The following is a 27,945-nucleotide window of genomic DNA, read 5'->3' on the forward strand; positions in this document are numbered from 1 at the left end:
TATTCTATGTATATACATTCATATATGTATTTTATATGTATTCTATTCGAACATATTATGATTTACATTTTATGTTCTCTTTTCCCAACCTACTGCAGCCATTTTTTCTTCACAGTTGCGGCTACTAAATGCCCACATGTAGTCAGAGCCCCACCCCAGTTTCTAGAACCAGCCTGGCAGGAAATGAGAGGTTTAACAGCTCATGACTTTCTAAACATCTTTACCATACCGAGTACTTTGTCTTATACTGGTTGACACAACACACGTGCTGGCCCTGTAATATGAGCTGCTCTGAATCACAACCGAGCAAAATTTGAAAGGAAATAACAGAAAGAATTATATCAAAGATGATCAAAATGATCCCTAGCAACTGTAATCATAACTTATAAGTGAAAATGAAAATGAATGATTTAATGGATTGCTTGCCCAAGTTATTTGTTCAAATGCCAAGAAGCAACTTCTTTACCATAAAAGTGTTTCTGTATCTTCTTTTATTCTCCTTACTCTAGAGAGAAATCTCAGGCATGTTTACTCATACTATCAATTCGTCACCTCATTAAATTCTGCAAAAAAAAAATCTATAAAGCATATTTGGAATTACAACTACAAAAAGACAATGAAGAACCTTATTTTGTTCTTGGAAAACTTTATTTCAGTTTAAACAAAAAAGCAAATGTTATTCACGTCATCCAGTGACAGTTGCAAGAGTGTGATCTTCCTTCATAGCTGTTAGCCGGCAAACTTCAAATGAGAGACGCAATCTAGGTAAAAGACACTTATCATTTCAGATTATATTTACCTCCCAAAGAGATAAGGAAAACCGGTCAAAAAGATTAGAAAGAGATTTGAATGAAGTCACATCAGAAAAACTGAGAGAGTGATGTCTAATGCTTTGGGAAATTCTGTCTCCACTTAATATTCAGAAGAATAAATTCTAAAAGATCAAGAAGAGGTGGTTTATACTATAAATATTAGAAAGAATGATACACATTTTTGTCAGTTTCATATGACTATTAGGATTCAAGATGTTATTTAAAATCCTAGATGTAAGCCCAAACAGTTAGTTATTGCCCCAAATGGAAAATTTACATTTCTTTAGAGGAAAGATAAAAATATGACTATTTGGATCTTGTCTAAATTTACAATTGATTAAGTCCAATTTAACGTTTACAGAAAAAAAAAGACATGGTAGCACTGTTACACACCTGGAAAGGATTCCAAATAGAATGTTTCCATTAACAACAGCAACCAAGAAATCTAATTCAGTCTACAGATTGTATTTCTGAGCAAGTAATAAACTTTTAGTTATTTCTTTGAGTCTGCCTTCCGCTAACAATGTACAACTTGTCAGATAACTACATCACTGATTTCCAAGCTCTCCTTCTACTGTATTTGTCCCCTTTAACTAAGATGTACCTAGAAATAATAAGACAACTCAGAATAGCTGTACTGGCCTTCAATAATTTTGTTTTACTAATTAGTTGATCATATTTCATGAGGGCTAATGTCAAATTTATCTAACAGTTTGATTTCAGAATTACTTACAATAGTGGAATACTGCATCATATATAGAAATCTTGGTCAATAATCTTCTACTTACATCTCATAACCAATTATCTTCCTAAACAAACTATTTACAAATGTAAAATACACAATATTGCTTAAAATAAATATACAATATATAATTTCTACATTCTCAGACAGGTTTAAAAATGAGGTAATAAAAACTTAACTGATTAAACCTTTTACCATTCTGGAAATGGCTTAGGGAAATGATGGTGAAATTTTTTTTCGTAGGTCTTTTCACGTTTTCTTTGAATGTTTCTGAGTACCTCCTTTTCTATGATGAAATATTATGTAAAAAGTCCTTAAGCTTTGTTGGATAGTCTGTCATCACTCCAGTTGCTCCCAAATCAAAAGCTCTTTTGTATTCTTGTTCTTCATTTAATACCCAAACATACACCTGAAAATGAGAAGCATAAGAAATATGAGAGAAAAAGATAAAACAGAAAATTATTTTTATAATAACATTTATCTATGACAATCTCAGCACACTTAGAAATAACCTTTAAAAAGTGCAATTTTAAGAAATCATTGAACCCTTTAAAAAAATTCTGCTTTGCTCATTAAGTATGCACTGTCCCACCCCTCTGGCTTTAGCTATTCTCACCTACACAGTGGAGTCTAGCTACTGAAATGCCAATGCTTTCTTGTGAACTATAAGGCAGAGTTTAATGTCTTCACATGTGAGCCAGTAAAGCAGCAGCATCACAGTCGGGACCAAATTAAGTCAGTTAAAATTTCCTGCCCCTTACACTTGTGTTAAATTGATAAGAACTACACCGTTTCCAAAACACATCATTCCAGAACTCACCTGAATGCCTCGGGCAGTGAGGTGGTCAAACAAAGCCTTTCTCATTAGTAAACTAGAAAAGAAAAGCAGAACAGATTTACGTACTTCTTAGCCCTAATAAAGGACTAAAGTTAGTTCTTAGACCTAATTTAGTCAATTTAGAGTTTATAATTCCTAGATGAATTTAATTTCAACGCTTCAGCAATTACAAGCAATGGCCTCAAGTAATAATAGCTGCTGTGGATGCATTTACATCTTAACTGATGGGTCTCCCTCCACTGCAGGGCTGCTTACTGGTAAACAATCAGAACTTCCTTTCTACTCCTTGCTGACACTAAATAGATCCTCAGGAGACCCATTCTTATTGAAGCAGCTCAGTGAAGAAGAGGCTTCCTCATTTTCCCTGCTGGCACCATAATGAGAGTGAGAAAAAGCAGGGAAATCTGTGTCCATAACTTTCTAAGTTAACATAAGACAGCAAACTTGGGTCAAGTTCTATAACATCATAGTTCATTTACATAATGGTTAGTCTTTTGTGAGCTATCTTAGAAATCTAATGTCCATTAATTACACTATCCTATATAGAGGGAAAAAGCATTTTATTTTTTAGTTCCAAATAACTGAATTAAAAGTGAACTTTTAGACTACAAATCACTTGAGCAAGATGGGAACTAACTGTACTGGAAAGTTATACATATTATTTCTATTCTGTCTATGTCTGTTAGAACGATAAAATAACAGAAACTAAAAATTATATGCATTTAACACCAATTAAACATGCATCCTTGAGGCCAGCCCAGTGGCACAGTGGTTAAGTTCACACGCTCTGTTTTGGCCACCTGGGGTTCGTGGGTTTGGATCCTGGGCGCAGATCTACACACTGCTCATCAAGCCATGCTGTGGTGGCATCCCACATACAAAGTAGAGGAAGACTGGCATGGATGTTAGGTCAGGGCCAATCTTCCTCAAGCAAAAAGAGGAAGATTGGCAACAGATGTTAGCTCAGGGCTAGTCTTCCTCACCAAAAAAAAAAAAAAAAATCCTTGAAAACTAGAGATTAAATCAAGAATAAAGCATAAAAGAATAAACCCTGTGGCACAGATACTAGTTTTTCAACTCTTTGAAAGAGGAGCTAAGTAACAAAAGGTTGTGATTTAGTACTATTATTTAAGCATTCAAGGTTCCATTTTTTTTAATTAAATTTTTTTTTTAAAGATTTTATTTTTCCTTTTTCTCCCCAAAGTCCCCCAGTACATAGTTGTGTATTTTTAGTTGTGGGTCCTTCTAGGTGTAGCATGTGGGATGCTGCCTCAGCATGGCTTGATGAGCGGTGCCATGTCTGCGCCCAGGATCCGAACCGGTGCAACCGTGGGCCGCCGAAGCGGAACATACAAACTCAACCACTCGGCCATGGGGCCAGCCCCTCAAGGTTCCATTTTAAAGCAAAACATAGCACGATAACTTTGTGCTTTTTACCTAAAGTTAAACTCAACATGTCTTAGAAAGTAAGGCACTTTCTTTAAAATAGATGCCCACCCTACAGATGGGGGCTTCCTTTCTGCTGTGAAGTCTTGGTGGAGATTTTTCTGAGAAATGTGCCATTAGTCAACATACATTTTTACATTTACTGTATTGCTATACACACTTCTTTTCACCAAGGTTTTGACTGCAGGCTAGTGGAAACAGCAAATAAGAAGGGAATGATTATATAGCCCAGCTTTGCTCCTAATTAGCTAGATAACTCCAAGCAAATCATTTAACTTTGGGCGGGTGAGTGCTCAGTTCTCTCCAGCAGTTGGATGAGATTGTCTCTCAAGACTCCTCCTAAGGTTTTATGACTAGCAATTAAGCTAGTTCTAAATGATTCATACATATCCATTGGCGTAGTAGGTGCTTAACACACCCTTGTTACAAATTACATGTACAAAGCTTGCTTTAAATTATAAGTGTAGTATTTAACAGATATAGCTAAAACAATAACTTGTATATCAAGAATCTAAAATTCTTACATATCAGAAAGCCAGATGAGAAACTTTTGACTTCTGGACATGGTGTGTGGTTCTCTTAGTCTGAGGCAAAATAAAATTTGAATCATAAAATTAGGAACACAACAATATATCAGTGTGATAAAACAAAACAAGTTCAAGAACGAAAAGAGCGCCTTGCACTTAGCATGTGCCCAAAAAATATTTGTAAAAGGACAAAAATAAATTAAAATAAAGCCTATTTGGGTTCTCTGTTTCCATTGATTTCAAGTTAACTTTTTGCCACCACTATTCAAAGGTAGAGAAAAATAAAAGTTATCTTTCCAGAATGCTGGGTACCTGGGGCTTATGTCTCTTCTCTTTTTTTGGTGAAGCCTCTTTTGCTTTGTCTGCTATAATTTAGTATACAGTAGATTCAAACATACAACCAAACTTTACTATAGATTAAAAGATATTTGGGGTAAAAATGAGACTAAAAAAAAAAAAAAGCTTGTTTTCTCTTTCCCTTTCAATATCTGAAGACTTAGGCCCTGTCCTTTTTAATCACCTTTCCTACTAAAAGAGCATACTTGACTTTTAGACTGATGCTGAGTTCCTTCTTCAATCTCCGATGCCTAGAGCAGCACAACCACCCGTGCCGTGATCCTTGGGTTGTGCCCACAGGAATTCTCTGACGAGTCGCTCTACTATAGATATTAAGCAGCTTCTTTCTAAATTTAAATAGCAGGCAGTGATTTTCATTCTCCCCAGATCTTCATTTCTTATTTCCTTTAGAACTCCTCCTGTCTATATTCTTAGGATAGTTCTGAGTCTCTGCATTTAAATTCATTTCTTTCCTCTCTGAATTAGTTTTTATTAGAAGCTCTCTAAATAAAATCCCTTCTTTCCTAACTCCAGCCCAAGTGGAAAGTCCTGGGTGCAACTTCAGGAATCTCAGGTATTTAATATCTCAAATATTACTTACCTTATTAAATACCAATTATGATGTCATCTTAGGAATTATCTTCCATAAAAAACAAAAAAAATACAGACATATAATATTCTACCTGTGTCTTAATCCATAATAATTTTTTAGAGAAAAGATTAATTCTACGAAGTTTGTTCCAATGTCTGTATTTCAATAATATCTGCTTCTAAAAGGAACACGTGGAGATAATCCAGAGAGCACAATAGTCCATTCCAGGCCAGAGGAAAGCTAAGTAGTTTAGGAATAAATGGCTAGGAATTATTTCAATCTAGCAAATGAAAATGGTTTGTTTGTAGACATGAAGTGATTTACATTGTTTTATCTGAGAAACAGCTACAAAGACTGCTAATAAATATAATTGGAAATTGGTAAAATGAATATGCTTGTCACTAAGAAACTCAAACTGGAAAACAATTATGAAACACAGATGCTGAGTATAAGGGTACTGACCAAATTGTTTTTCTTACTATTTTCTAATGACTTGATTTCTTAAAGTTCTGTTTGAGGATGAAAAAAATTTCATGCAAGTGAAATCATATTTAAATGATCTCCCCAGGAGCTATGAATTCCTGAGTCATTGTCATGACTCAGTTGTTATTATAAATTTACAGCTAGAAATCACATTCTAAGTGTGCAGGATTGTGAGATGAAGCTATCTTTCTTTAATAATAATGATAATAAAGATAATTTAACAATAAAAGTTATCATTTATTGAATGCTTATTATTTGTCAAGGGTTTTATATATTTTTATTTTTGCAGTAAATCAGTGTGTGAAAAGCAAGGCTTTGTACCCAGTAGAGAAATTATGTAAATGAAGTATCTCCTAGAAACTAACTACCCTTTTCTTTCTCCCATCTCCAGAGGTTTTCTTGGGTTGTGGTGGTGGTGGTAGTTTTTCTTTCTAAATGTATTAATACTAGAGGTGAATCTGGAGTTTAAGGGAACTTCAGCTGTGTATAGTTGTCAATGAAATAGAAAGAAGTAAAGGAAGTCAAAGGGCAATTGCCATTAGGTGTTAGAATAAAAGAATTATTAAGCTTCAACAGTTAAGCTCAATTCTTTTCACCTGACTTCTGAGTACACAGGCACAGAAAGTCATTGTTACCTGAAATAGGTTGAGATCGAACACTTATAATCCTTTCTTATCCATTTTAGAGAATGTGTCTTAATTATATCAAAAAGCATTGCTAATATACGTCAGCTAATCAAACATGGAAATAACTACAGCAATCTATTCTGTATCATTGATATTGATATTAACGAGCCTTTATCTTAGTCCTCCTGTAACTGATAATTGAGGAAACAGGGTAACCACTTACTTCAATATGATAGAAGGCATTGGGATCTCAAAAAACTGTTCTCGAATGGGCACAAAGGGCAAGAGGCCAGTGAAGAACAGGCCAAGAATGAGCAGAACACGTTGTAGACTGAAGAGTATAGGAATGTCTGAATTCTAAAAGACATAAACAATATTATATGTTACTTTACTCCTATCAAATAAAGAGGATTATTTCACACCCTCAATATTTCCCAAGACTGTTATCTTGACATATATTAAAAGTACTCCCTGAATGATCAGTATCCACTTTCAAACTCATGACACTTACAAATGGTGTCAAGATCTATCTTGGAGCCCCTATAGTGTTAATAATACTAAACTTTCTCTATTCCCTGCTCTCTGCTTTTGCAACATCACTTCTGTCTGTTGGTGACAGAGCTTCACACTAGAGATGAAACATACTGAATCTGATGGAACAAGATAAAGAAATGAAGACATGAAATATTCAGTAAACCTACTCTTGTTTATATATAAGATATATAGTCATTTTTTTTAAACAGGATATGGTATAGATATGAATATCTATAGATAATATAATATTAATATAGTATTAATATATATAGTATTAATATATCTGTTGCAAATATGACATCATTTAGCTATGTTATAGGTCAAATATAAACAAGACTTTGTAAGCTGGTCCAAGAATCTAACCATCATTTTAAGTTTGTATTGGAAAATGTGTTCAAGATCCCCAAACCTCTAGAATGCAAGCTTCATATGTATATATGAACTCTTTTCGTCTTGCAAAATTGAAACTCTATACTGTACCCATTAAGCAAGTTCCCTTTCTCCCTACTACCCTCCTATATTTGTCTTTAAAACAAACAAAAATTATGATAAATTTGAATTTTTCTGTACAAAAGTAATACATTGAAAACATCATGCAAAAAAGTAATTTATTTTACATATTAGCTTTAAATTACTCACTTCTTTATTTAAAAAAAAATTGAGTAAATAATTTGAGGATTTCTTTTGCCCCTATGTTTACATGCTGCTTTGTAATATTTTCAGCTTATTTGTATACAGGTGTTTCAGCTGCTACACAATATACAAGTCCCTGAAAAACCTTGATTTCTGCAAATTCATACAGTAAGAATAACAGGACTTATGGGGAAAACAGGGTTAGGAGCCAATCCTCAAAACTTATGCAACTTTAGAACCAGAGAACTAAAAATAATTGTTACTTCTGGAGAGCCATCCAAGGGCAGGGAGTGGTGTGCTGGCATACCACTGACACAATTGGCTGCACTCTGTATCTTTTAAATGAGAGTATTTGGGATGGGACCCAGACATTAGCATTTTTTTGAAAGTGTCAGGTAATTCCAATATATAGCTAAGGTTAAGAGCCGCTGCATTAAGTATGAATGAATAAAACGTCATTAAGTGAGAATAAGTACCACATGTTTTCCCACCACTACTGTGTACCCCACTTTCTTTTATTTTTTTGTTTTTAGTTTCTAGCATCTGAGAATTAAAGGGATAATGCAAAATTCTTATAAATCATCCTTTAAGAACTGTAAAAGATCACAACTTAATTAGACAGCGTGTTCATAATATGAATGACAAATATTATTGAGACATTCTCGCCATGATGTTTGAAAATTACTGCTGAAAGTTCTGGAGTTTTAAAATTCTACTATGACGGAAAGCCAGAGGCTTCTAGAAAGATATGTGAATCAAGGGAAAAGTTCTGTGATTCTGGACCAAAGGCGAACTTTTTATTTTGAAATAATTATAGATTCACAGGAAGTTGTAAAAACACGGTAGAGTTCTGTATACCTTTAACCCAACTGCCCTAAATGGTGACATCTGATATAACCAGACTTAACAAAACCAGGAAGTGATATTGGTAACACTACTTTTAATTAGACCTTTTTTAATAGACCCTATTCCGTTTTCACCATTTTTTTAACCTGCATTCATTTGTGCATGTTCAATGCAATGTTAGCCCATGTTGAGATTCGTGTAACCACCACCCTAGTCAAGACACAGAACAGTTCCATCACCATACAAGAACTCCCTCGTGCTGCCTCTCTGTATCTGCACCCACTCTCTATCCCACTCTCAGTCTCTGTCCCCTGGCAGCCACTAATCCGCTCTTCGTGTCCACAGTTTTGAGAACATTATATAAGTGGAATCATACAGTATGTAACCTTTTGAGGTTGCCTTTTTTCCCTAAGCAAAATGTCTTACAGGACCATCCAGATGTTGCATGCATCAATAGTTGATTCCCTTTTACTGCTGAACAGTATTACACTGTACGGATATGTCAGCTTGTTCAGCCATTTGTCCACTCAAGGGCATTTGGGTCATTTCCAGTATTTCACTATTATGAATAAAGCTGCTATAAACATTCATGTACAGGTTTTTGTGTGTATAGTTTTCATTTTTCTGAGATAAGTGCTTAAGAGTGAGAGTGCTGGTTAATACAGTAAGTGTATGTTTAGTTTTGTAAGAAACTACCCAACTAATTAAGAGAGTGGCTGCAATATTTTACATTCCCACCAGCAATGTATGAGAGATCCAGTTTCTCATCTTCAGCATTTGCTACTATCACTATTTTTTATTTGAAAAAAATCTGAATGATGTAAAAAGATCAGCAGGTCATGAGGCCTCTAATATATTATCTCCCTTTTAATGACATGTGAAAATACCACCAGACAATGATTAGTTAAGGAAAAGTCTTAGTCCTAAATTCTTAGGAATCTGAAGCCATTCAGCCCAGTGATTACTCTGTTCTCTCCTTTTGTACACAAGCTACCTTGAGATCTCACAGAGCCTGCTGCACATAAATAAAACTTACTTGCCTTAACGAGGGCCTCAACTGTACTTTTAATGGTGCCGATCTTGGATCTATGTTTTTGCCTTCTTTGCTAGGAAGGAAGGCCTTCCCAAAAGAATTCTTTGTATTTTAGAATTGCTACTTGTGTCATGGTATTTCTTCCACACTGTCACTCGTGTTCTGAAAAAGATGCTTCAATGCTTAAGATTTTTTAACATTTTGAATTTCAAATTCTCTTAGCTGACTATATAGCTAAACTTGCTTACAGAGGCTTAGCTTGCCATTTCAAAATATATCAAATTAATTGTTTATAGATGTATTTTCTTCAAACAGAAAAACTGAAGTGGATGGATGGCTCTACTTTCACATACTACCTGACAATCAGGACCCTGGCTTAATTTCTATTTGGGAAGCAAGGTAAAGAGAAGCTTGAGCTACAGAGGTGAAGGACTAAATACTTTCCTTAATTCACAGTTACACGAAAAATTTCAATTATCTAACAAAAACCAGATATTAAAAGATAGGAATCATATTTGGTTTTATAATGTACATAATAAAATGGTAAATAACTAATATTAGTATGTGAAAATAATAATTCTGTGAGCCAGTCCAATTACATTAAACTAAATTGTAAGGTCTATTATCTCCATTAGATCTATTATCTATAAATCCTTTATCTCTATTAGTAAATTTATGGTTAGTTGCTTCTGCCCAGTACCATCTGTCTGTATCAAGGCTATTAAATACGATAATTTTTAAAAATTATTACTGAAATAACTTTTATAGATATACAACAACAAATATAGATCATTCTGTATCATCTTTAAAGCTTACCTCTTTGTAGCACTTTTCTACAATTTCATAACTGGCATTACCCCACACTGTTATCTGTTCTCGTCTATACAGCTTCACCAACTCTGAGACCTACATGTAAAAATTCAAAAGTTTATGCATGTGCCTATTTGTAAATCCACTTATGTTATTTCACTTAAAAAATGGATTACAACCGACTATCTGCCAGTGAATAGTATAAAATTTTGGAAAAACCAATATATAAATTCACATTTTTTTTTTTTTGAGGAAGATTAGCCCTGCGCTAACTACTGCCAGTCCTCCTCTTTTTGCTGAGGAAGCCTGGCCCTGAGCTAACATCCGTGCCCATCTTCCTCTACTTTCTATTTGGGACGCCTACCACAGCATGGCATGCCAAGCGGTGCCATGTCTGCACCCGGGATCCGAACCGGCGAACCCCGGGCCGCCGAGAAGAGGAACGTGCGCACTTAACTGCTGCGCAACCGGGCCGGCCCCAAATTCAGATTATTTTATAAAATATAAGAAATTACTTACATTTTACCATTATATGATTGATCTGAGAGGATACAACTATTTATAAATTTGACATTAACTACAAATGAAACAAGTTAAACTAGAAGTAAAGTTAATTATATAAATGCCAGAACAATTGATTGATAGGAGCTCACTTTTATCCATGACTGAACATCACAACTCACTCTGAAAACAGGCCTTCCCACAGTAAAGCGATCTCCTCTCCCAGGGCATTATTTAAAACACCACTGATCCCTAGAGTATCACATTTCCTTGAACATTATCAATCTATGCAGTCACCTAATCTAGCCTTATTTAGTTTGTGAAATAGGACGCAACACACCCAGAGGAGGCAATGCCTTAAGTACCTTCTTAATCAGCACATTGTTGTTGACTTTGATGTCGATGTTAATGGGAGTGTTAGGAAAGGCCTCAAAAACCTCCTTCAGTAATGGAATTCGGTTATCTTTTCCTTCAGATTGGCATGCTGAGAAAGCAAGATTTTTAAAGGTATTTAAAAAAAATAACTTTTTTGATGATTAGAAAAGTTATAGTATGTATTCATAGTAGGACATTTACAAAATGATGAAAAGTATAAAGGAGAAAAGAAAAATCATCTAAAATCCAACAACTTAGATATGACCATTGTGACCATTTGGTGTACTTTCTTGCTTCTTTTTCTCCTATGCATAATTAAATAGAGTTACAATATAGTGTACCTACAGATTTTAACCTGATCTTTTTACATAAGTAAAAAAGATATTGCATGTAATACACTGTATTTATAATTATGATTTAAATTTTTTTCATTAAACTTTTTGAGACAACTGTAGATTCACATGTAGTTGTAAGAAAAATAGAGATCTGTGCACCCTTTACCCAGATCCCCCAATGTAAAACTTGTAAAACATTAGTACATCATAACCATATCATAACCATGATACTGACATTGAGATAAGCCAATGATCTTATTCTACAATTATTTTAAAAGGTTTAAAAATACTCCATTGAGTAGCTATATAACAATTTAATGATTTTAATTTAACCATCCCCCTGGAAGGGTAGCAGAGTGTGCCATTCCAGAACACACCTCTTTGGCGTAAGGATCATTTTGAACTGAAGGCAACTGACAGGCAGATACAAGAAAAGTTCTCTGCCCTCCCCCTATTTGCCTAAAAATAAGACTTAAATTTGTACAAAAATTAATCACCAACAACCCTAACCCAGCACCAGGGGACTCTACATAACAAACTACTGACTAGCCTTTATCTTCCATATTCCCCCATATATTTACCTTCCTACAATTTACCATCTTAGAAACTTAAAGTCCTTTTCCTTTGTCTTGTCACTTCTCTGAATATTTATTGTTGTTTTTTGTTAAGACATTGTATAAACTCAAGTTCTAGCTACCCCTTTGAGTTACTCATCCCTGAGTTTCTCCCATGAGTTGTTCTGAGTGCCATTGAGTTGATTCCAACTCCTACTGACCCTGTATACAGAAAAGCGGAACCCTGCCCAGTCTTTTTGCACCATCCTCTCAGCTTCCAGCGCTATATCAGACAGCACTCCACTGCTATTCACAGGGTTTTCACGGCCAATATTTTCGGAAATGGGTGGCCAGGTCCTTCTTCCTAGTCTGTCTTAGTCTGGAACTCCACTAAAACCTGTCCACCATAGGTGACCCTGCTGGTATTTGAAATACCAGTGGCATAACTTTCAGCATCACAGGAAGATGCAGCCATCACAGTATAATGATGACGGACAAGTGGTATGGTTCCTGACTGGGAAACAAACCTGGGCCTCAGCAGTGAGAGCACCATATCTTAACCACTAGATCACCAGGGCTGGCATTAGCTGTAAAGGGTTATTTAAATTAAAATTAAATAAAACTAAAAATTCATTTCCTCAGGTGCACTGGCCACATTTCAAGGGCTCAACAGTCACGTGTGGCTATTGACTATGGTACTGGACGGTGCAAATATAGACCATTTCTATTGCTACAGAAATTGATATTTAGACAGTGCTATCTTAGTTATGTAAAAGTTTTGTTCGCTTGTTAAGTGTGGAAAAGTTAATTTGGCAGTCAAAAGAATTGCCATGGGCAATAGCTATTCATACCCAAGTAAGATGTATGCAAGGATCAACTTAGAAAAAGGTCAAAGAGACCAAACTAACTTTGAAACACAAAATGAAACACAACACAAGAAGAGTAATATTGCATCTAATAGTGGAGAAAACAAGGAAATTAAAGTGTGGTAAGAAAAAAAAATGTGTGCTAAAGTGATGCGAAGATATTTAAATTGGACGCCTTGGCCAGCATAGAATGTAGAAAAAGAGCTGGAGAAAGAAGTTTGTCCCCAGTATTGTTCTGGGCAAAGGATAACCAGCTGGGAAATAACTACAAAAAGAGAAAGAGGAAAATATCAGGAAAACAAGAATGCTAGGCAAAGAGTATGCCCTAGGATGTGCTAGGTGGAGGGATGAGTGAAGTAGCCTCTGTTGCATGCTAGAACTTTAAAACTGATCATTACAGTCAACTCTAGATCATCCAAATTTATTTTCCATTAAAAAAGGCTACTTTCAAGTAAGCAAGATAAATCCTTTGGTTAATGCATTTTTATGTTCCTTTTTTTTTATATCTATTTATCTGTTTATTTTGGTGAGGAAGATTGGCCCTGAGCTGACATCTGTTGCCAATCTTCCTCTTTTTGCTTGAGGAAGATTGTCACTGAGTTAACCTCTGTACCTATCTTCCTCTATTTTGTATGTGAGATGCCGCCACAGCATGGCTTGATGAGTGGTGTGTAGGTCCATGCGCAGGATCCGAACTGATGAACCCAGGCCACTGAAGCAGACCATGTGAACTTAACCACTATGTCACCAGGCCGGCCCCTATGTTCCTTGTTTACATTTACTTTTTAATGTAGCCTGTGGCACCTCAAAGCACCTTTTTTTTTTTTTTAAAGATTTTATTTTTCCTTTTTCTCCCCAAAGCCCCCTGGTACATAGTTGCATATTTTTAGTTGTGGGTCCTTCTAGTTGTGGCATGTGGGATGCCGCCTCAGCATGGCTTCATGAGCGGTGCCACGTCCACACCCAGGATCTGAACTGGTGAAACCCCGGGCCGCCAAAGCGGAGTGCGCAAACTTAACCACTCAGCCACGGGGTCAGGCCCCTCAAAGCACCTTTTAAAAGAAAACACTTAATTCTTCTCCAGTAAAGTTGTGAACTACAAAGAAAGCAAGTGGCCTGAAATGTGTATTTCTCTGAGAGTTGATAGTCTCTCTTTCTTCAGTATTTAAAGAAAAGTAAACAAGAGTTCTGAGCAGAATAGGATAGGAAAAAACTGAACAACCTTCTGCCTAATCTGAGTCAAGTTTTTATAGTACTATATATTAGTCTGTGTCAAATGCACTAAACTTACATTTAAGGCATAGTCGTAAGTTAATTATGATATGAGTTGAATGCAATATGAGCAAAAGTTAATTATTCTTTACGGTTATCTGAAACTTGAAAGTACATGGCATTGCTACTAATAAGGCAATTGAAGAGACTCTTCAGATAGAGAGGCAGTATGTGGCAGCTAAACACTGGCCTGGTAAGAAGGAAACCTAGTTTCAACTCCTAGCTGTCATTTACTTTTTGTAGGACCTTAACCAAGTTAATCGACATCTTTAGGCTGCAATTTCAAGAGACAGGATTAATTGGTCTCAAAGGTCTCTTCATATTCAGAAGTCTTATGACTTTATGAGGGAGGCATAAAACCAGAAGAAAATTAAAACATTTTTTCTCAAAGGATCTTTTAATCTCTGTGAGGCTTTGGCTTTGCTCTACAAAGAGAAAAATAGGAAAAACTTCACATATGAAATCTTCTTAACCTTCACAAGTCCACAAGTGACACAAATATTACAATAGCCTGGCAAGTATAATCCTACTAATTACAAGAATGAAAAAAGTGTTTCCTCAAACCAACACAGCTTAATGATACCTACCTGGAAGGCAAGATCAAACAAACATCAGATCTAAACATCCCTTAGAGATAGCTAATTTAAACAATTTTCTGATTTTTATTTGGCTTTCTAAAATTTCCCAATCAAGGAGAAATTACACTGGCTCATTTTAAATCTAGTTCCTAGAGCAATTACAGTTCTTTCTGAAAATTAATATCAATAGATCCTTGACATTTAACCAAGGTGTTAAGTATATGCAAGCCATATCAAGGACCATCATGTGCAGCATCTGGTAGTTTTACTGAGTTACATCTGAATCATTCAAAACATGAGGCTCAACTGTAACAGTGAGGGAGCCTATGCTTGCTCAGCAAACTGTGCCTCAAGGAGGTGTATCTTCCCTTCTAACATCTTCCATTCTAACATAACAAACGGGGCCAAGGGACATCTTTCTTTGTGAGAAATGTTCCCTCAAAAGAAAGACAACTGCTATGCTGGTGATTAAAAAGTAAAAACGATTAGGAAATGGATGGTTTATCTGAGTAATTGAATTCTCTCTCTCTCTCTGTTTTTTTTTCAAGATTGGCACCTGAGCTAACTTCTGTTGCCAATCTTCTTTTTCCTCCTTCTTCTCCTCCCCAAAGCCCCCCAGTACATAGTTGTATTTTCTACTTGTGAGTGCCTCTGGTTGTGCTATGTGGGATGAACCTCAGCATGGCTTGATGAGCGGTGCCATGTCCGCACCCAGGATCTGAACCGGCGAAAGCCTGGGCCGTCGTAGCAGAGTGCGAAAACTTAACCACTCAGCCACGGGGCCGGCCCCGCATCTGGATTTCTTATAGTTAGTATTTAGGCTTAAATTAACTGTATATAAACTTAAGTAGAATGAGCCAGTTAAATCTCTGGGCTTCATAATCCCCGGGTCAAGATTTCAGATTTGTAGGCCTGAGAGAATAAGTTTTGAGGGCAGTACTTTTAGCTGGAACTTACTATGACAAGAGAACATGCAATGTATATCTAATTCTCAGCATAAATTAACACTTCAATGTAAATGTTTAAGCTGCAAATGGGAAATATTACCTTTTTGAAACGCGACATCCAGTTTGCCAAGGTAAGGTGGGAGTTCCTTTAAAAGATATGATTGAAAAAAGTTAGTTCTCAAAAAATAAAGTATTTTAGTGTCTTCCAATAAGACATAAAGATTTGCTTCTTCAAAAAATAGAAAAAAACATTACATATATTTACAGAGAGCACCCTTTAGCAGAACATCCCCAAGAGCAAATTAATCATAATTACTTACTTTCATAAACTACAAAAAAAATCTGTACTATTTAACATGGATCTTTTCTCAGTAATAAATATACAAAGATCTCAGCAGACAAATGTCAAGAATAGACAATTTAGGGGCTGGCCCAGTGGTGTAGTGGTTAAGTTCGTGCACTACACTTCAGCGGCACAGGGTTTGTGGGTTTGAAGCCCAGGTGTGGACCAACATACCGCTCATCAAGCTGTGCTGTGGTGGTGTCTCACATACAAAATAGAGGAAAATAGGTACAGATGTCAGCTTAGGGCCAATCCTCCTCACCAAAAAATAAATAAATAGAAAGAAAAGCAATTCACAGGAAAAAAAAATAACTAACAATCATAGAGAAAAATCTTTAAACTCACAAATAATCAAATAAATGCTAATTAAAATTTAATCTAGCAAATTAGGAAATTTTTGGTATAATTATAAGGCCCAATAATGGTAAAGGTACAGCAAAACGGGAATTCTTCTAATATTAGATTTCAGAACTCTTCTAAACACTTTTAAAAAGCAAGCTGGCAATAGCAACTTTCAATATATATTAAGACACTATAAAATTCCTAACCTTTTACCCAATAATTTCTCTGCTGGGAGTTTATTTAGGGAAATAATTTTATATAGAGAGATAACTTTATCTTTATGTAAATTCTTTTAATAAATATAAATATCATTATATATGTCTTTATAAATATATATTTATATCTTTTAAATAACTTTATATAACCATCTAAATATAGAGAAAGCTCTATCTTTACACATAACGATGTTCAGTACAGTGTTATCTATAATAGTGGAAACTTAGAACAAATTCAAATGTCCAACAATAGAGGAATGGTTAAAAATAATATATATCCACTAAATGGAATAACAGCAGTTATTTAAAATGTTTATGAAAAATAAGCGTGGAATATAAATAGGCTAAATACTATACAATTCCAATGATAGGATATTCTAGAAAAAGCATATCTAAGGAGATAGTAAAAAGATCAGAGGTTGTCAGGGATTAGGTGGGTAGGAAGGATAGGCAGAGCACAGAGGATTTTTAGGGCAGTGAAACTATTCTGTATAACACTATAATAGTGGATACATGTCATTATACTATGTTAAAACCTATAGAATGTACAACATCAAGAATGAACCCTAATGTAAACTATGGACTTCGGGTGAGATGATACCTCAGTGTAGGTTCACCAGTTGTAACAAATGTACCACTCTGGTGCAGGATGCCGACAGTGGGGGCAGGCTGTGCTTGTGTAGGGTCAGAGGGTATGAGGGAACTCTGTACTTTCTGCTCAATTTTGTTGTGAACCTGTAACTGCTCTAAAAACTAGTCTATTAACAAAAAGAAAAAAAGCACAGAAAAATGTGTACCATGGTATAATGTTAGAGTGTTTAAAAACACAATAAACACAAGATTCAGTGGGATCACAACTATGTAAAAAGGATACAGAGTAGACATAGAGACAGAATCCTGTTAAGTCTTCCTTAGGTGGTAAAATTAGACATTACTTTTCCTTCCATTTATCATATTTACTATAATGATCATGTAAACTACTGACAGATTTTTAAAGGGTCCTTTCCTATACTTGAAGACTAAAACTAATTCATATATTTAATCTGAATCAAATAAGTTGCAGACTTCAAGAAAGTTGAACTTTAGTAGTTTTACATTTGAAGGCTTTGGTAATTTTGTTAAAATACCTATAAAGTAAGTCTTCATAGACATATCTAGTGAGTACAAATCCTTGCTGGAAGTCAGAATAGTTTTTAAAATTTCCTTTGACATTCATTATTTAACCACTAGAATTTATTTTTTTATTATTTATCGAAGAACTATCTGGCATTCACTGTTTTTAAAAACTTTATAGGCCTTAGTATCTATCAGATATTAGTTTTATCATGCATTTTTCCTTACACAGTACTTCAGATCAGAGATGTTTACATTGACCCCAGTTGATCTCTTCAGATTCTCATCATGTGACACTACAACTTGTTCATCCTTTGTGATATGGCAGTCCAATTCCAGCATATCAGTTCCAATTGTAACTGCACTGAAGAAATACAAAGAAAAATAATGACACCCTGGAATTTCAGTAAACATTTAGGTTACATGGATCAGATGTAAAACTTCAGAGTTACAAATCAAATAGCAAATTAAATTCCACAATTTTAAATTTCTCAGTACTGTCATCTATTATATTTCACTGATGTGAAAATATTCCCAGTGAATTTAGAACAAGAGAATCATGGTGCGTCATTTCCATAACCAGCTATCCTTATTTCTGTCAACCCAATACAATGGAAAGAACACTGGACCAGAGGTTGAGAGATCTGAGTGCCAGTTTCTGCTGTGCTAAAAACTTGCTGCATAACTTTGGGCAAGTAAATGTCCTTCTCTGGGCCTACATTTGCACATCTATAAAATGAAAGGAGTAAAGAATAAGAAATGAATGCCAGCTTTTACCACTGTAATTCAACAGAGGATTAGAAATTCTAGCCACAGCAATTAAGCAAGAAAAAAAAGGGGGGGGCATTCAAATTGGAAAGGAAGAAGTAAAATTATTGCTGTTCACAGATGACATGATCTTATATGTAGAAATCTTAAAGATTCCACACACATAAAGACCTGTTAGAAGTAACAAACTCAGTAAAGTTGCAGAATATAAAATCAACACACAAAAATCATTTGTGTTTCTATATACTAACAACAAAAAATCTGAAAAGGAAATCATAAAACAATTCCATTTGTGATAGCATCAAAAAGAATAAAAAACTTATGAATTAACTTAACCAAGGAAGTGAAAGACTTATACAATGAAAACTACAAGACATTGCTAAAAGAAATTAAAGACAGGGCTGGCTCCGTGGTGCAGTGTTTAAGTTCCGTGCACTCCACTTCAGCAGCCCAGGTTCACGGGTTCAGACCCTAGGTGCAGACCTACACCACTCGTCAGCCATGTTGTGGTGGCAACCCACATATAAAGTGGAGGAAGACTGGCACAGTTGTTAGCTCAGTGATAATCCTCCTCAAACAAAAAAAGGATTGGGTCCGGCCTGGTGGTATAGCAGTTACGTTTGCACGCTCTGCTTCAGCAGCCCAGGGTTTGCCGGTTTGGATCCCAGGCATGGACCTACGCATCACTGATCAAGCCATGCTGTGGCAGGCATCCCACATATAAAGTAGAGGAGGCTAGGCATGGATGTTAGCTCAGTGCAATCTTCCTCAGAAAAAGAGGAGGATTGGCAGCAGATGTTAGCTCAGGGCTAATCTTCCTCAGCAAAAAAAAAAAAAAAAAAAAGAGAAGGAGAAGAAGAAGAAAGGAAAAAGAAATTAAAGAAGATATACATAAATGAAAAACATCCCACGTTCATGGGTTAGAACACCTTATATTGTTAAGATGTAAATACCATATACATCTACTGATTCAGTGCAATTCCTACCAAAATCCCAATGATGCTTTTTGCAAAAATAGAAAAATTCATCCTAAAATTTATATGGAATCTCAAGGAACTCCAAATAGTCAAAACAATCTTGAAAAAGAGAACAAAGTTGGAAGAATCACACTTCCTGATTTCAAAACTTACTATAAAGCTACAGTAATCAAAACAATATGGTACAGGCATAAAGACAGACATATAGACCAATGAAATAGACTAGAGAGTCCAGAAATAAACCTTCACATATATTGTCAAATGATTTTTGACAAGGGTGCAAAGAGCATCCTAAGGGGAAAGGACAGTTTTCAACAAACGGTGTGGGGAAAACTGGAATGTAAAGAATGAAGTTGGCGGGCCAGCCTGCTGGTGTAGTGGTTGGGTTTGTGTGCTCCACTTTGGTGGCCAGGGTTTGCAGGTTAGGATCCCAGATGCAGACCTGCACACTGCTCATTGGGCCATTTTGTGGTGGCGTCCCACATCAAAAAGTAGAGGAAGATTGGCACAGATGTTGGCTTGGTGACAGTCTTCTGCAGGCAAGAAGAGGAAGACTGGCAAGGGATCTTAGCTCAGGGCAAATCTTCCTCACCAAAAAAAAAAAAGGGAGTGGAGGGGTTGGATTCCTACCTAAGACCATATCCAAAAATAAACTCAAAATTGACCAAAGACCTAACTATAAGAATTAAAATGAAAAAACTCTTAGAAGAAAACATACAAGAAAAGTTTCATGACATTAGATTTGGTAATGATTTCTTGGAAATGATATCAAAAACACAGGCAACAAAAGGAAAAACAGACAAATTGTACTTCATTGAAATTAAAATACTTTTGTGCATCAAAGGACACTCAACAGAGTAAAAACGGCAACCACAGAATTGGATAAAATATTTGCAAATCATCTATCTGATAAAGAATTAATATCCACAATATCTATAAAGAACTCCTAAAACTCAACAACAACAAAACAAACAACCCAATTCAAAAATGAGCAAAGGACTTCAAAAGATATTTATCCAAACAAGATGTGCCAGCATCCTTTTAAATACATAAGCACCCATGATTCTTATTTGGCACGTGAATCTCCTCAGTGGGATGAACGTACCTTCTGTTTTATAAACTCAAAACACCTAATACAAAAATACGACATATCAATTAAAGAATAAAATTTAACAATCAAGTAAAAGTTTCTTAATGTTTCTCAAAAATGTGTGCTAATTCATTTGGTTAGAAAAGAAAGAATGAGGTTGTGGGAAATGCATGCATCCAATGATAGGAGTTGGATTAGGTGATTTTTAAGATCCTTGCCATCCTAGATCCAATGATTCTAAAATTATGAAACTTGCCAAATTTGCCTTTGAAGCCAACCACTTCCCCATTTTCTCTTACTTCGCCCACTTCTGATGATCCACCCCAATCAGTGTCCCATTCCAAAAGACCCAAGGGCCACTTGCTGCCTTGTGCCAAAGACTCATTCTGCTCCCCTACTCCTCCTTAAGTAACCCTCCCCTTTTAGTGTCCTGATTACTACCAGTTGCCAGAGGAAAACAAACAAACCTGGCTCCTTAAGGTGATTCTTGCTAAGATGTAAATAAATTGTTAATCTTATGTACCCTCTTCTAAAGGACAGCCACCTTTAAAAGAGAATACCTGCTTGCCAACTGTGTGTTTGCTAGAACCACAATGTGTAAAATAAAATCTAAAATAAGCAAACAAAAACAGTTTTTAGGTGGGTAGAGTTACTTTTCTGTATTTTTAAATTTCCTTAAATACTGTTGTTACATTCTGTTTCATTTAAAAAAGAACAAAATGTAGAAACTGCAAGCAATATATATAGCCAGCAAACAGTTTCGAAATAAAATTCTAAGATCTTTTATATAGAAAAAAAGGTACTACTGATTTTTGGGCACATCCATATCTTTTTTCTTCTTTTGTTTTTGTTTTGTATGAGTGTGTGAGGGGAGAGTAAGAGTAGGAGTTATCTATAATTTTCTTGTATTAAAAAAATTATGCACATGACAAGAATCTTTCTGAGTATGAAATTTGCTTTTAGCTGAAATGTTGCCTATTTTTAGAAATGTTTAGGAATTATATGAAAAATATTTTCTATTTATTGTATGCTTATCTTATTAACAAGCTAATAAATACAAATTAAGAGCAATAGAGGGCTGGCCCGTTGGTGCAGAGGTTAAGTGCGCACGTTTCGCTTCTCGGCGGCCCGGGGTTTGCCGGTTTGGATCCCGGGTGCGGACATGGCACTGCTTGGCACGCCATGCTGTGGCAGGCGTCCCATATATAAAGTAGAGGAAGATGGGTACGGATGTTAGCTCAGGGCCAGTCTTCCTCAGCAAAAAGAGGAGGATTGGCAGCAGTTAGCTCAGGGCTAATCTTCCTCAAAAAAAAAAGAGCAATAATTTGTAAATTATCCTAATAAAATTATTCCAAATTTGATATACAAGTAGCTAAAACATAGTGAGAAAAGAACATTTTTTTATCACTTTGGCCTTCAAAATTTTCCATAAATAACAATATGCATCTACTTCAATTGAAGCACCAGATATTTTACAGCTGAATTTCTGACAAGCTGATAACAAACACAGAAAAAAGTTATAGAAACCAAGGCTTCAACATTTCCAGAAAAAGAAATAAAAACTCTAGTTCTAAAAGAAGATGTGAAGTTACTTGAAATTCCACAGAAATAATGCATAACGACTTACAACAGACCATATGTTAAGGCATTTATTTGAATCTTATTTACTCCTCACAACATTGAGGTTGTATTATTATTCCCATTTCATAGATGAAATAATTAGTATTGTATTAATTAGATATTCTAAAAAATTTATCATGAGAACCAGGCCACTGATTAATTAGTTTGCCTGTCTGCCAACCTATACTTCCAGCTCTTGCTAAAATAATTTGTTTCTCTCTCTTAACCACTCATGTTAATCCCACAGGGATCAAATTGTCCTGTGGGTATTTAGAAAGGCGGCCTGGTTTAATAACCTAGTTTTATTAGCTCTTGAGAACCAGATTTTACATACTCAAGGGCTTAGTGACTCTGTGTGTGTGTGTGTGTGTGTTTAGTTCAATTCCTTAGTTTTGGGTTCTATGTTTATTATGAGTAGGGTTCTGTCTCCTGCTAATATTCTGCTTTGTTCTTGAGTACCCCATGCCACATCTCATTCAGTAAGCAACTAGTGAGAATCTATTAGCACTAGAGCTAGATGTTAGGGATTGAGAGATCAATAAGGAAAGATTCTTGCTCCCAAGGAATCACAGGAGAGCCATATTCATAACCTAAGGTGTTTATGAAAGCATTTTATAAACCACATTAAAGGACTTGTTATAAACTGTGAAGTGCAATTATTTCTCTTTGTCAGTTCTAATTACCTATTTAGCTCCACTATAATAGAATGAATTAATTTTCCATACATTCTTAAGGTCCTTTCAATTTCCTAAACATACCTTGTCCACATACCCTCACATCTTAATCTCAAACATTTCACATTTTAAAAATAGCTTCTTCCTCTCTACTAAATGACAGCTCTTCTAGTCCTGATAAATTTTTAATTTTCTGGTTAATCTTAACCAGGCTTCCCACATGAACCACTTACACTTTCTCTAATATCTTCTTGTCTTCACCTCCATGTCATAATATGCTTTGTGAAGTGTATGTCTAAACATGTACATAAATAACATCTTTTAGCTGCTCATTATATTTTTACTATTTCTCCATCATTTATTTATCTTATCAAGGACATACCATACTTAAGAACAGTATCTGTCTTTTGCCAATTATGTACTACAACTCTTTACCTTTTTAACTATAGTAACTTGGAAATAGTATGTTTAAACAATTTTTTCTTGTTGTTCACAAAGTAGGTATGTTTAAAAAAAAAAAAAACTTTCTAAGTGTCCTAGCAGTTAAATAGTAGAATATTTGTAATTTTTAAAAAAAACTACAATAAAAAAGTGCTTATTGATAGCACGGGCACTGATGCATAAGATAAAACAAAAACCAAAAACCACTACCACCACCACAACCACCAATTTTTTTTTTGCTGAGGAAGATTCACCTAAGCTAATATATGTTGCCAATCTTCCTCTTTTTTAACGTGAGCTGCCAACACAGCATGGCCGCTGACAGAGTGGTGTAGGTCCACACCTGGGAACTGAACCCAGGGTGCCGAAGCAGAATGCGCCAAACTTAACCACTAGGTCACCAGGGCTGGCCCAACAAATTTTAAAAGAGGTTAAAATTAAAGCCCATTTGATTTCGGTTTTACATAAGTTTCAAAGTCAATTAACAAGCAGCCTTACAAATAAATCCAACAAACACTAACAATAACATATGGAAGAGCTGCTTTCTTCTTCTAAAGTACCAGAAAAACTTCCAAAAAACTAAATTTATAGAAAGCTCCCACATGATAATTAGAGACGGCTGTGACACTTTTCAATAGTTACTGCTTAAATAAACAATACAAAAACTGCTGAAGATGAGAAATGTAATGTTGGCACCGGCCCCGGGGCCGAGTGGTTAAGTTCGCATGCTCTGCTTTGTGGCCCAGGGTTTCGCCAGTTTGAATCCTAGGTGCAGACATGGCACCACTCATCAAGCCATGCTGAGGTGGCGTCCCACATGCCACAACTAGAAGGACCCACAAGTAAAATACACAACAATGTACCGGGTGACTCTGGGGAGAAAAAGAAAAAAAAAAGTAAAATCTTAAAAAAAAAAAAAAGAAACGTAATGTCGTAGCTAGCAAGTAAAAACCATCTATTAGATATTCTTTGAATATCAAAAAAAATTTCAGAGGATCAAAATCTTCAAAGACAAAAAACATTTATGTACCATCCTAAGAAATAATTTATCATAGAAATGTACCATCCTTAGAAAGAATTTATTATACAGCTCACTTTTTTAATTTCATAAACAAGGGTGGTTGGTAAAAAACTAACAAAAAATATGGAGAAAATCTTACAAAATAATATACTTTAAACATAAAGAATGCTAAAATCACTCATAGTTGTGAGCAGTTTTTTCCCCCATTAATACATATCACTATATCTCAGGCAACAAATATTTCACAAATGATACTGTGTGTCAGTAGAAATTACACACACAATATTATACATATATATTTAACTATAGCTAGCTAGTAGAGAAGATGACAAAGTAATTTAAAGTATTCTGTTTCACAGTCTGTAACAGGAGGAAAAATTTCGCATTTTAGAGCTCTAAGAGACTTTTGAGATTATAGTCAAAAGGCATCATATCATAGAACAGGAAGAGTAAGCAATGACAAACACAAGGTGATAGGATTTGGATGAAACTGGAATATGAAGATGCGGTACATATGGACCTGGTAACAGGGAAAATAATCTCTAAGGTGTCTTTGAATGATGAGAAGCAGAACAAAAACTTAAGCCAAATTCTCCTGATTTCTTAGCCCCAATTATATGCATAAAAATGGCTCAAAAATTATATAAGAAAATATTTTTCTTAATAGATATGGATAGGCAATGTCTTTCATGGGATTTAACTTTTCACATTCCCTGTCTTATTTTTCAGGGAAAAGAAAACAGTGTTCTCATCATTACCACAGACTGATGATAATCATTTATTCTAAGATAAGAACAAGGTATCAATCAGCTTTCATTCCTGTCTCTCCTGATGCTTCTCTATGAGGTGCTCTAAAAAACATCTATATGAGATGTGAACAATTTAAAAATTGAAAAAAATTTAATTTACCTTATTTAAAAAAATAAGATCAACACCCATAAGGCTTTAAAGAAGAAAGATCAGATTACAGGTTCACAGTTACAGAAGAATCACTGCGTAAACACACAACTCTATTCATAAACAGCAGCCAATATAACAGTTGTTTCATTTTTCTCCTTTTCTCTTTCTCTCCAAGACTAATTAGCATTACACACAGTATGTTCCTTGTTACAAATGTCTTCTTTCAGCTTTGGAACTATAGTATCTTTTGATTACTCAAAACTCTGATCTAGATTTTTGGTTATACAGAAGCCAAACACTCCTTGGTAACACTTCAGACTAACTAAATAAAAAAAGCGATTTTAATAAAATAGAAACAACTACCACCAGTGCGTGCTACACGTCTACTGTCTTCCCTTTGTGAATCATCATCACTTTAAAGATAAACTGTAAAAGAAAAGAATACCTTTTTGTATACTTACTGCTGAAAGGCTGCCATTGTATTCTCCAAATTTTCTCCAGCACCTGTGAAAACATGAAATTTAAACTTCACTTACCTAATTTGAATATTTTATTTTTCCAGAAATTCATTTTAGTAAGATATATCGAGTGAATTTGATGTTTATATATTATGCAGACGTTACAACTGTTTTAAAAAGTGTAATGGAAAAAAAGTGTAATGGTATTTTAAATTGATTTTTAGCTGTACCAGGAACGATCAAAGACCAAAACACGTAGCCACAGTAACTCAGGAGGGTTAGAAGAGTCTAAACATGATTTTTAAGCTATATCTGTTGTCATAGGAAATACAGAAGAGAACTTGGTACATATAGCCCTCCTCAGACAGAGTTAAACTGTCTCTCCTCTGTATCCCCACAGTCTCTTACGCGTCTCTCCACTGTGGCATTTACCATGTTATAGTGTAAGTTATTTAGCTGTCTCTCTCCTCCCTTTTCCATGAATTACTTAAAAGAAGTGACTGTGTTTTAATTACCTTGGCTGAAGGCAGCATAACGTAGCAGTTAGGGGTGGGACTCTGGAGTTAGTATCTCTGCTCTCAAATCTGTTTGATACTTGTGTGACCCTGGGAAAGTTGCCTAACCTCTCTGTGGCTGAGCTTCCTTATGTATAAGAACAATGATGACACCTCACTCATAAGATTGGTATAATCAAATGAATTAACATGTCAAGTGCCATATGTCATCAATTTGAAAAACGATAGCTTTTCACTTTTTAACATCTCTGAAGTTAGGGTGCTTTCTACAATGGATGGTGTGTAATAGATTAACTGGCAAGATTTTCTCTTTCATAGCAGTACATAAAAAATTGTGCATCTTACAACCAATGGCATTAGATTCAATGAAGCAGTGAATATTCTGTGAAAGTAAAGGATTATCACTATTTAATTATTATTATTGCCATTGTTATAGTAACTGGTGCTTGGTGAACATCCATGGACTGAAGTAACAAATAATATTGTGATGACCAAAAGAACACACAGATAAAAAGTATCTAATTATCTAATATTATATACTAGATAGAATCAATTAGCGTAACACATGCTAGCCATAAGTTTTTAAATATTTTAAACTAAAAGATTTCAGTGTTGCTAAATAATTAATAGAATGCACAGAAGAATACTTTGGAAATACTTCTCCAAATATTTTGGAAAAACAGCCAATTTCTTCTTAACAAAGAGGCACTTCAAGTGTAGGGCACTGTTTAAAGATGGGCATTAAAATGGTTTATACACTGTACGATACAATCTGAACATACTTAGGAGAGTATTAAAATTTTCTTCTTTTATATTGTTAGACTGTATTTCTATGGCAACCTAATAAATAATCAATGGAAACACAAGGTATAAAGAAACAAATATACTAACCTAATGTTCTAAAGTTCCATTAGTTTAGCAGAGAGAAAGGGTTATCTATGTGAAAAAAAGCTACGCTGATTTTAGGTTCACTTTTGTTACCACAGTTGACGCACAATAGAAAATGGATGAAGTAAAAATGGAGATTGTATATTTTTCAAAAGTAAATGCCCTTTTGAGATTAAATGACTTTTAAAAATCTAGTTTGTGTTTGTTGTAGTCAAAAACTATGAAAATATATTATATTCATTTGATCTATATTCAAGAACAAAGCACTGTAGAATATTACCAAAAAGACAAGAGTGCTAAAATGGTTCTTAGTACGTTAAGTTAAACTACTGACTGCTTGTTATGCCAAAAAGCAAGGAAGTTAAAAGGATCCAGAAGCCAGTTTGAAGGAGCTCTCACTGGCTAAACCTGCGACAAAATCAGCTTCAAAATAAAGACAGTAACAGATTTCAAACCACTGAATAAAATAGGAAATTCTGAGTCCATTTTAATAAATGGACTGAAAGTTTGATAAGGAATGGAGTATTTATGTAGTTTTAAAATAACTGCTGGGCCGGCCAGGTGGTCTAACAGTTAAGTTCCTACGCTTTGCTTCAGCAGACCGGGGTTCGCCAGTTTGGATCCTGGGGCGCCAACCTCCGCACTGCTTATCAAGCCACACTGTGGCAGGTGTCCCACATATAAAGTAGAAGAAGATGGGCACACACGTTGGCTCAGGGCCAATCTTCCTCAGCAAAAATAGGAGGATTGGTGGTAGATGTTAGCTCAAGGCTAATCTAACTCAAAAAAATAAATAAATAAAATACCTCCCTACAAAAATAGTTATTTATTACAAAGAAAAAAAAATGTAATTTCACACTGGAAAAATTTGGCAGACACCACCTTCACCAAGTG

The 27,945-nt window shown here is 35.2% G+C and overlaps 1 protein-coding gene across 2 annotated transcripts in view; it reads right to left on the bottom strand.

Annotated features, from left to right (window-relative positions):
* Nucleotides 1-639: 639 nt before the first annotated feature.
* The window catches only part of GDPD1 (glycerophosphodiester phosphodiesterase domain containing 1), a 43,030-nt gene continuing 15,724 nt past the window's right edge, over nt 640-27,945 (bottom strand). The window contains exons 2-10 of one of the 2 annotated variants that reach the window (XM_046676168.1): nt 25,652-25,694; nt 17,928-18,063; nt 15,787-15,832; nt 11,125-11,243; nt 10,265-10,354; nt 6,626-6,759; nt 4,363-4,422; nt 2,375-2,426; nt 640-1,963 (exon numbers count right to left, since the gene is read on the bottom strand). In XM_046676168.1, coding sequence (XP_046532124.1) covers nt 1,841-1,963; nt 2,375-2,426; nt 4,363-4,422; nt 6,626-6,759; nt 10,265-10,354; nt 11,125-11,243; nt 15,787-15,832; nt 17,928-18,063; nt 25,652-25,694 — 803 coding nt within the window. In that variant the 3' untranslated portion in view covers nt 640-1,840. The remainder of the gene's footprint in view (nt 1,964-2,374; nt 2,427-4,362; nt 4,423-6,625; nt 6,760-10,264; nt 10,355-11,124; nt 11,244-15,786; nt 15,833-17,927; nt 18,064-25,651; nt 25,695-27,945) is intronic. The other variant, XM_046676169.1, reaches the window with a different exon arrangement.

This window comes from Equus quagga, chromosome 11 (genome assembly GCF_021613505.1).
Source record: "Equus quagga isolate Etosha38 chromosome 11, UCLA_HA_Equagga_1.0, whole genome shotgun sequence".
Taxonomy (NCBI): Eukaryota; Metazoa; Chordata; class Mammalia; order Perissodactyla; family Equidae; genus Equus; species Equus quagga.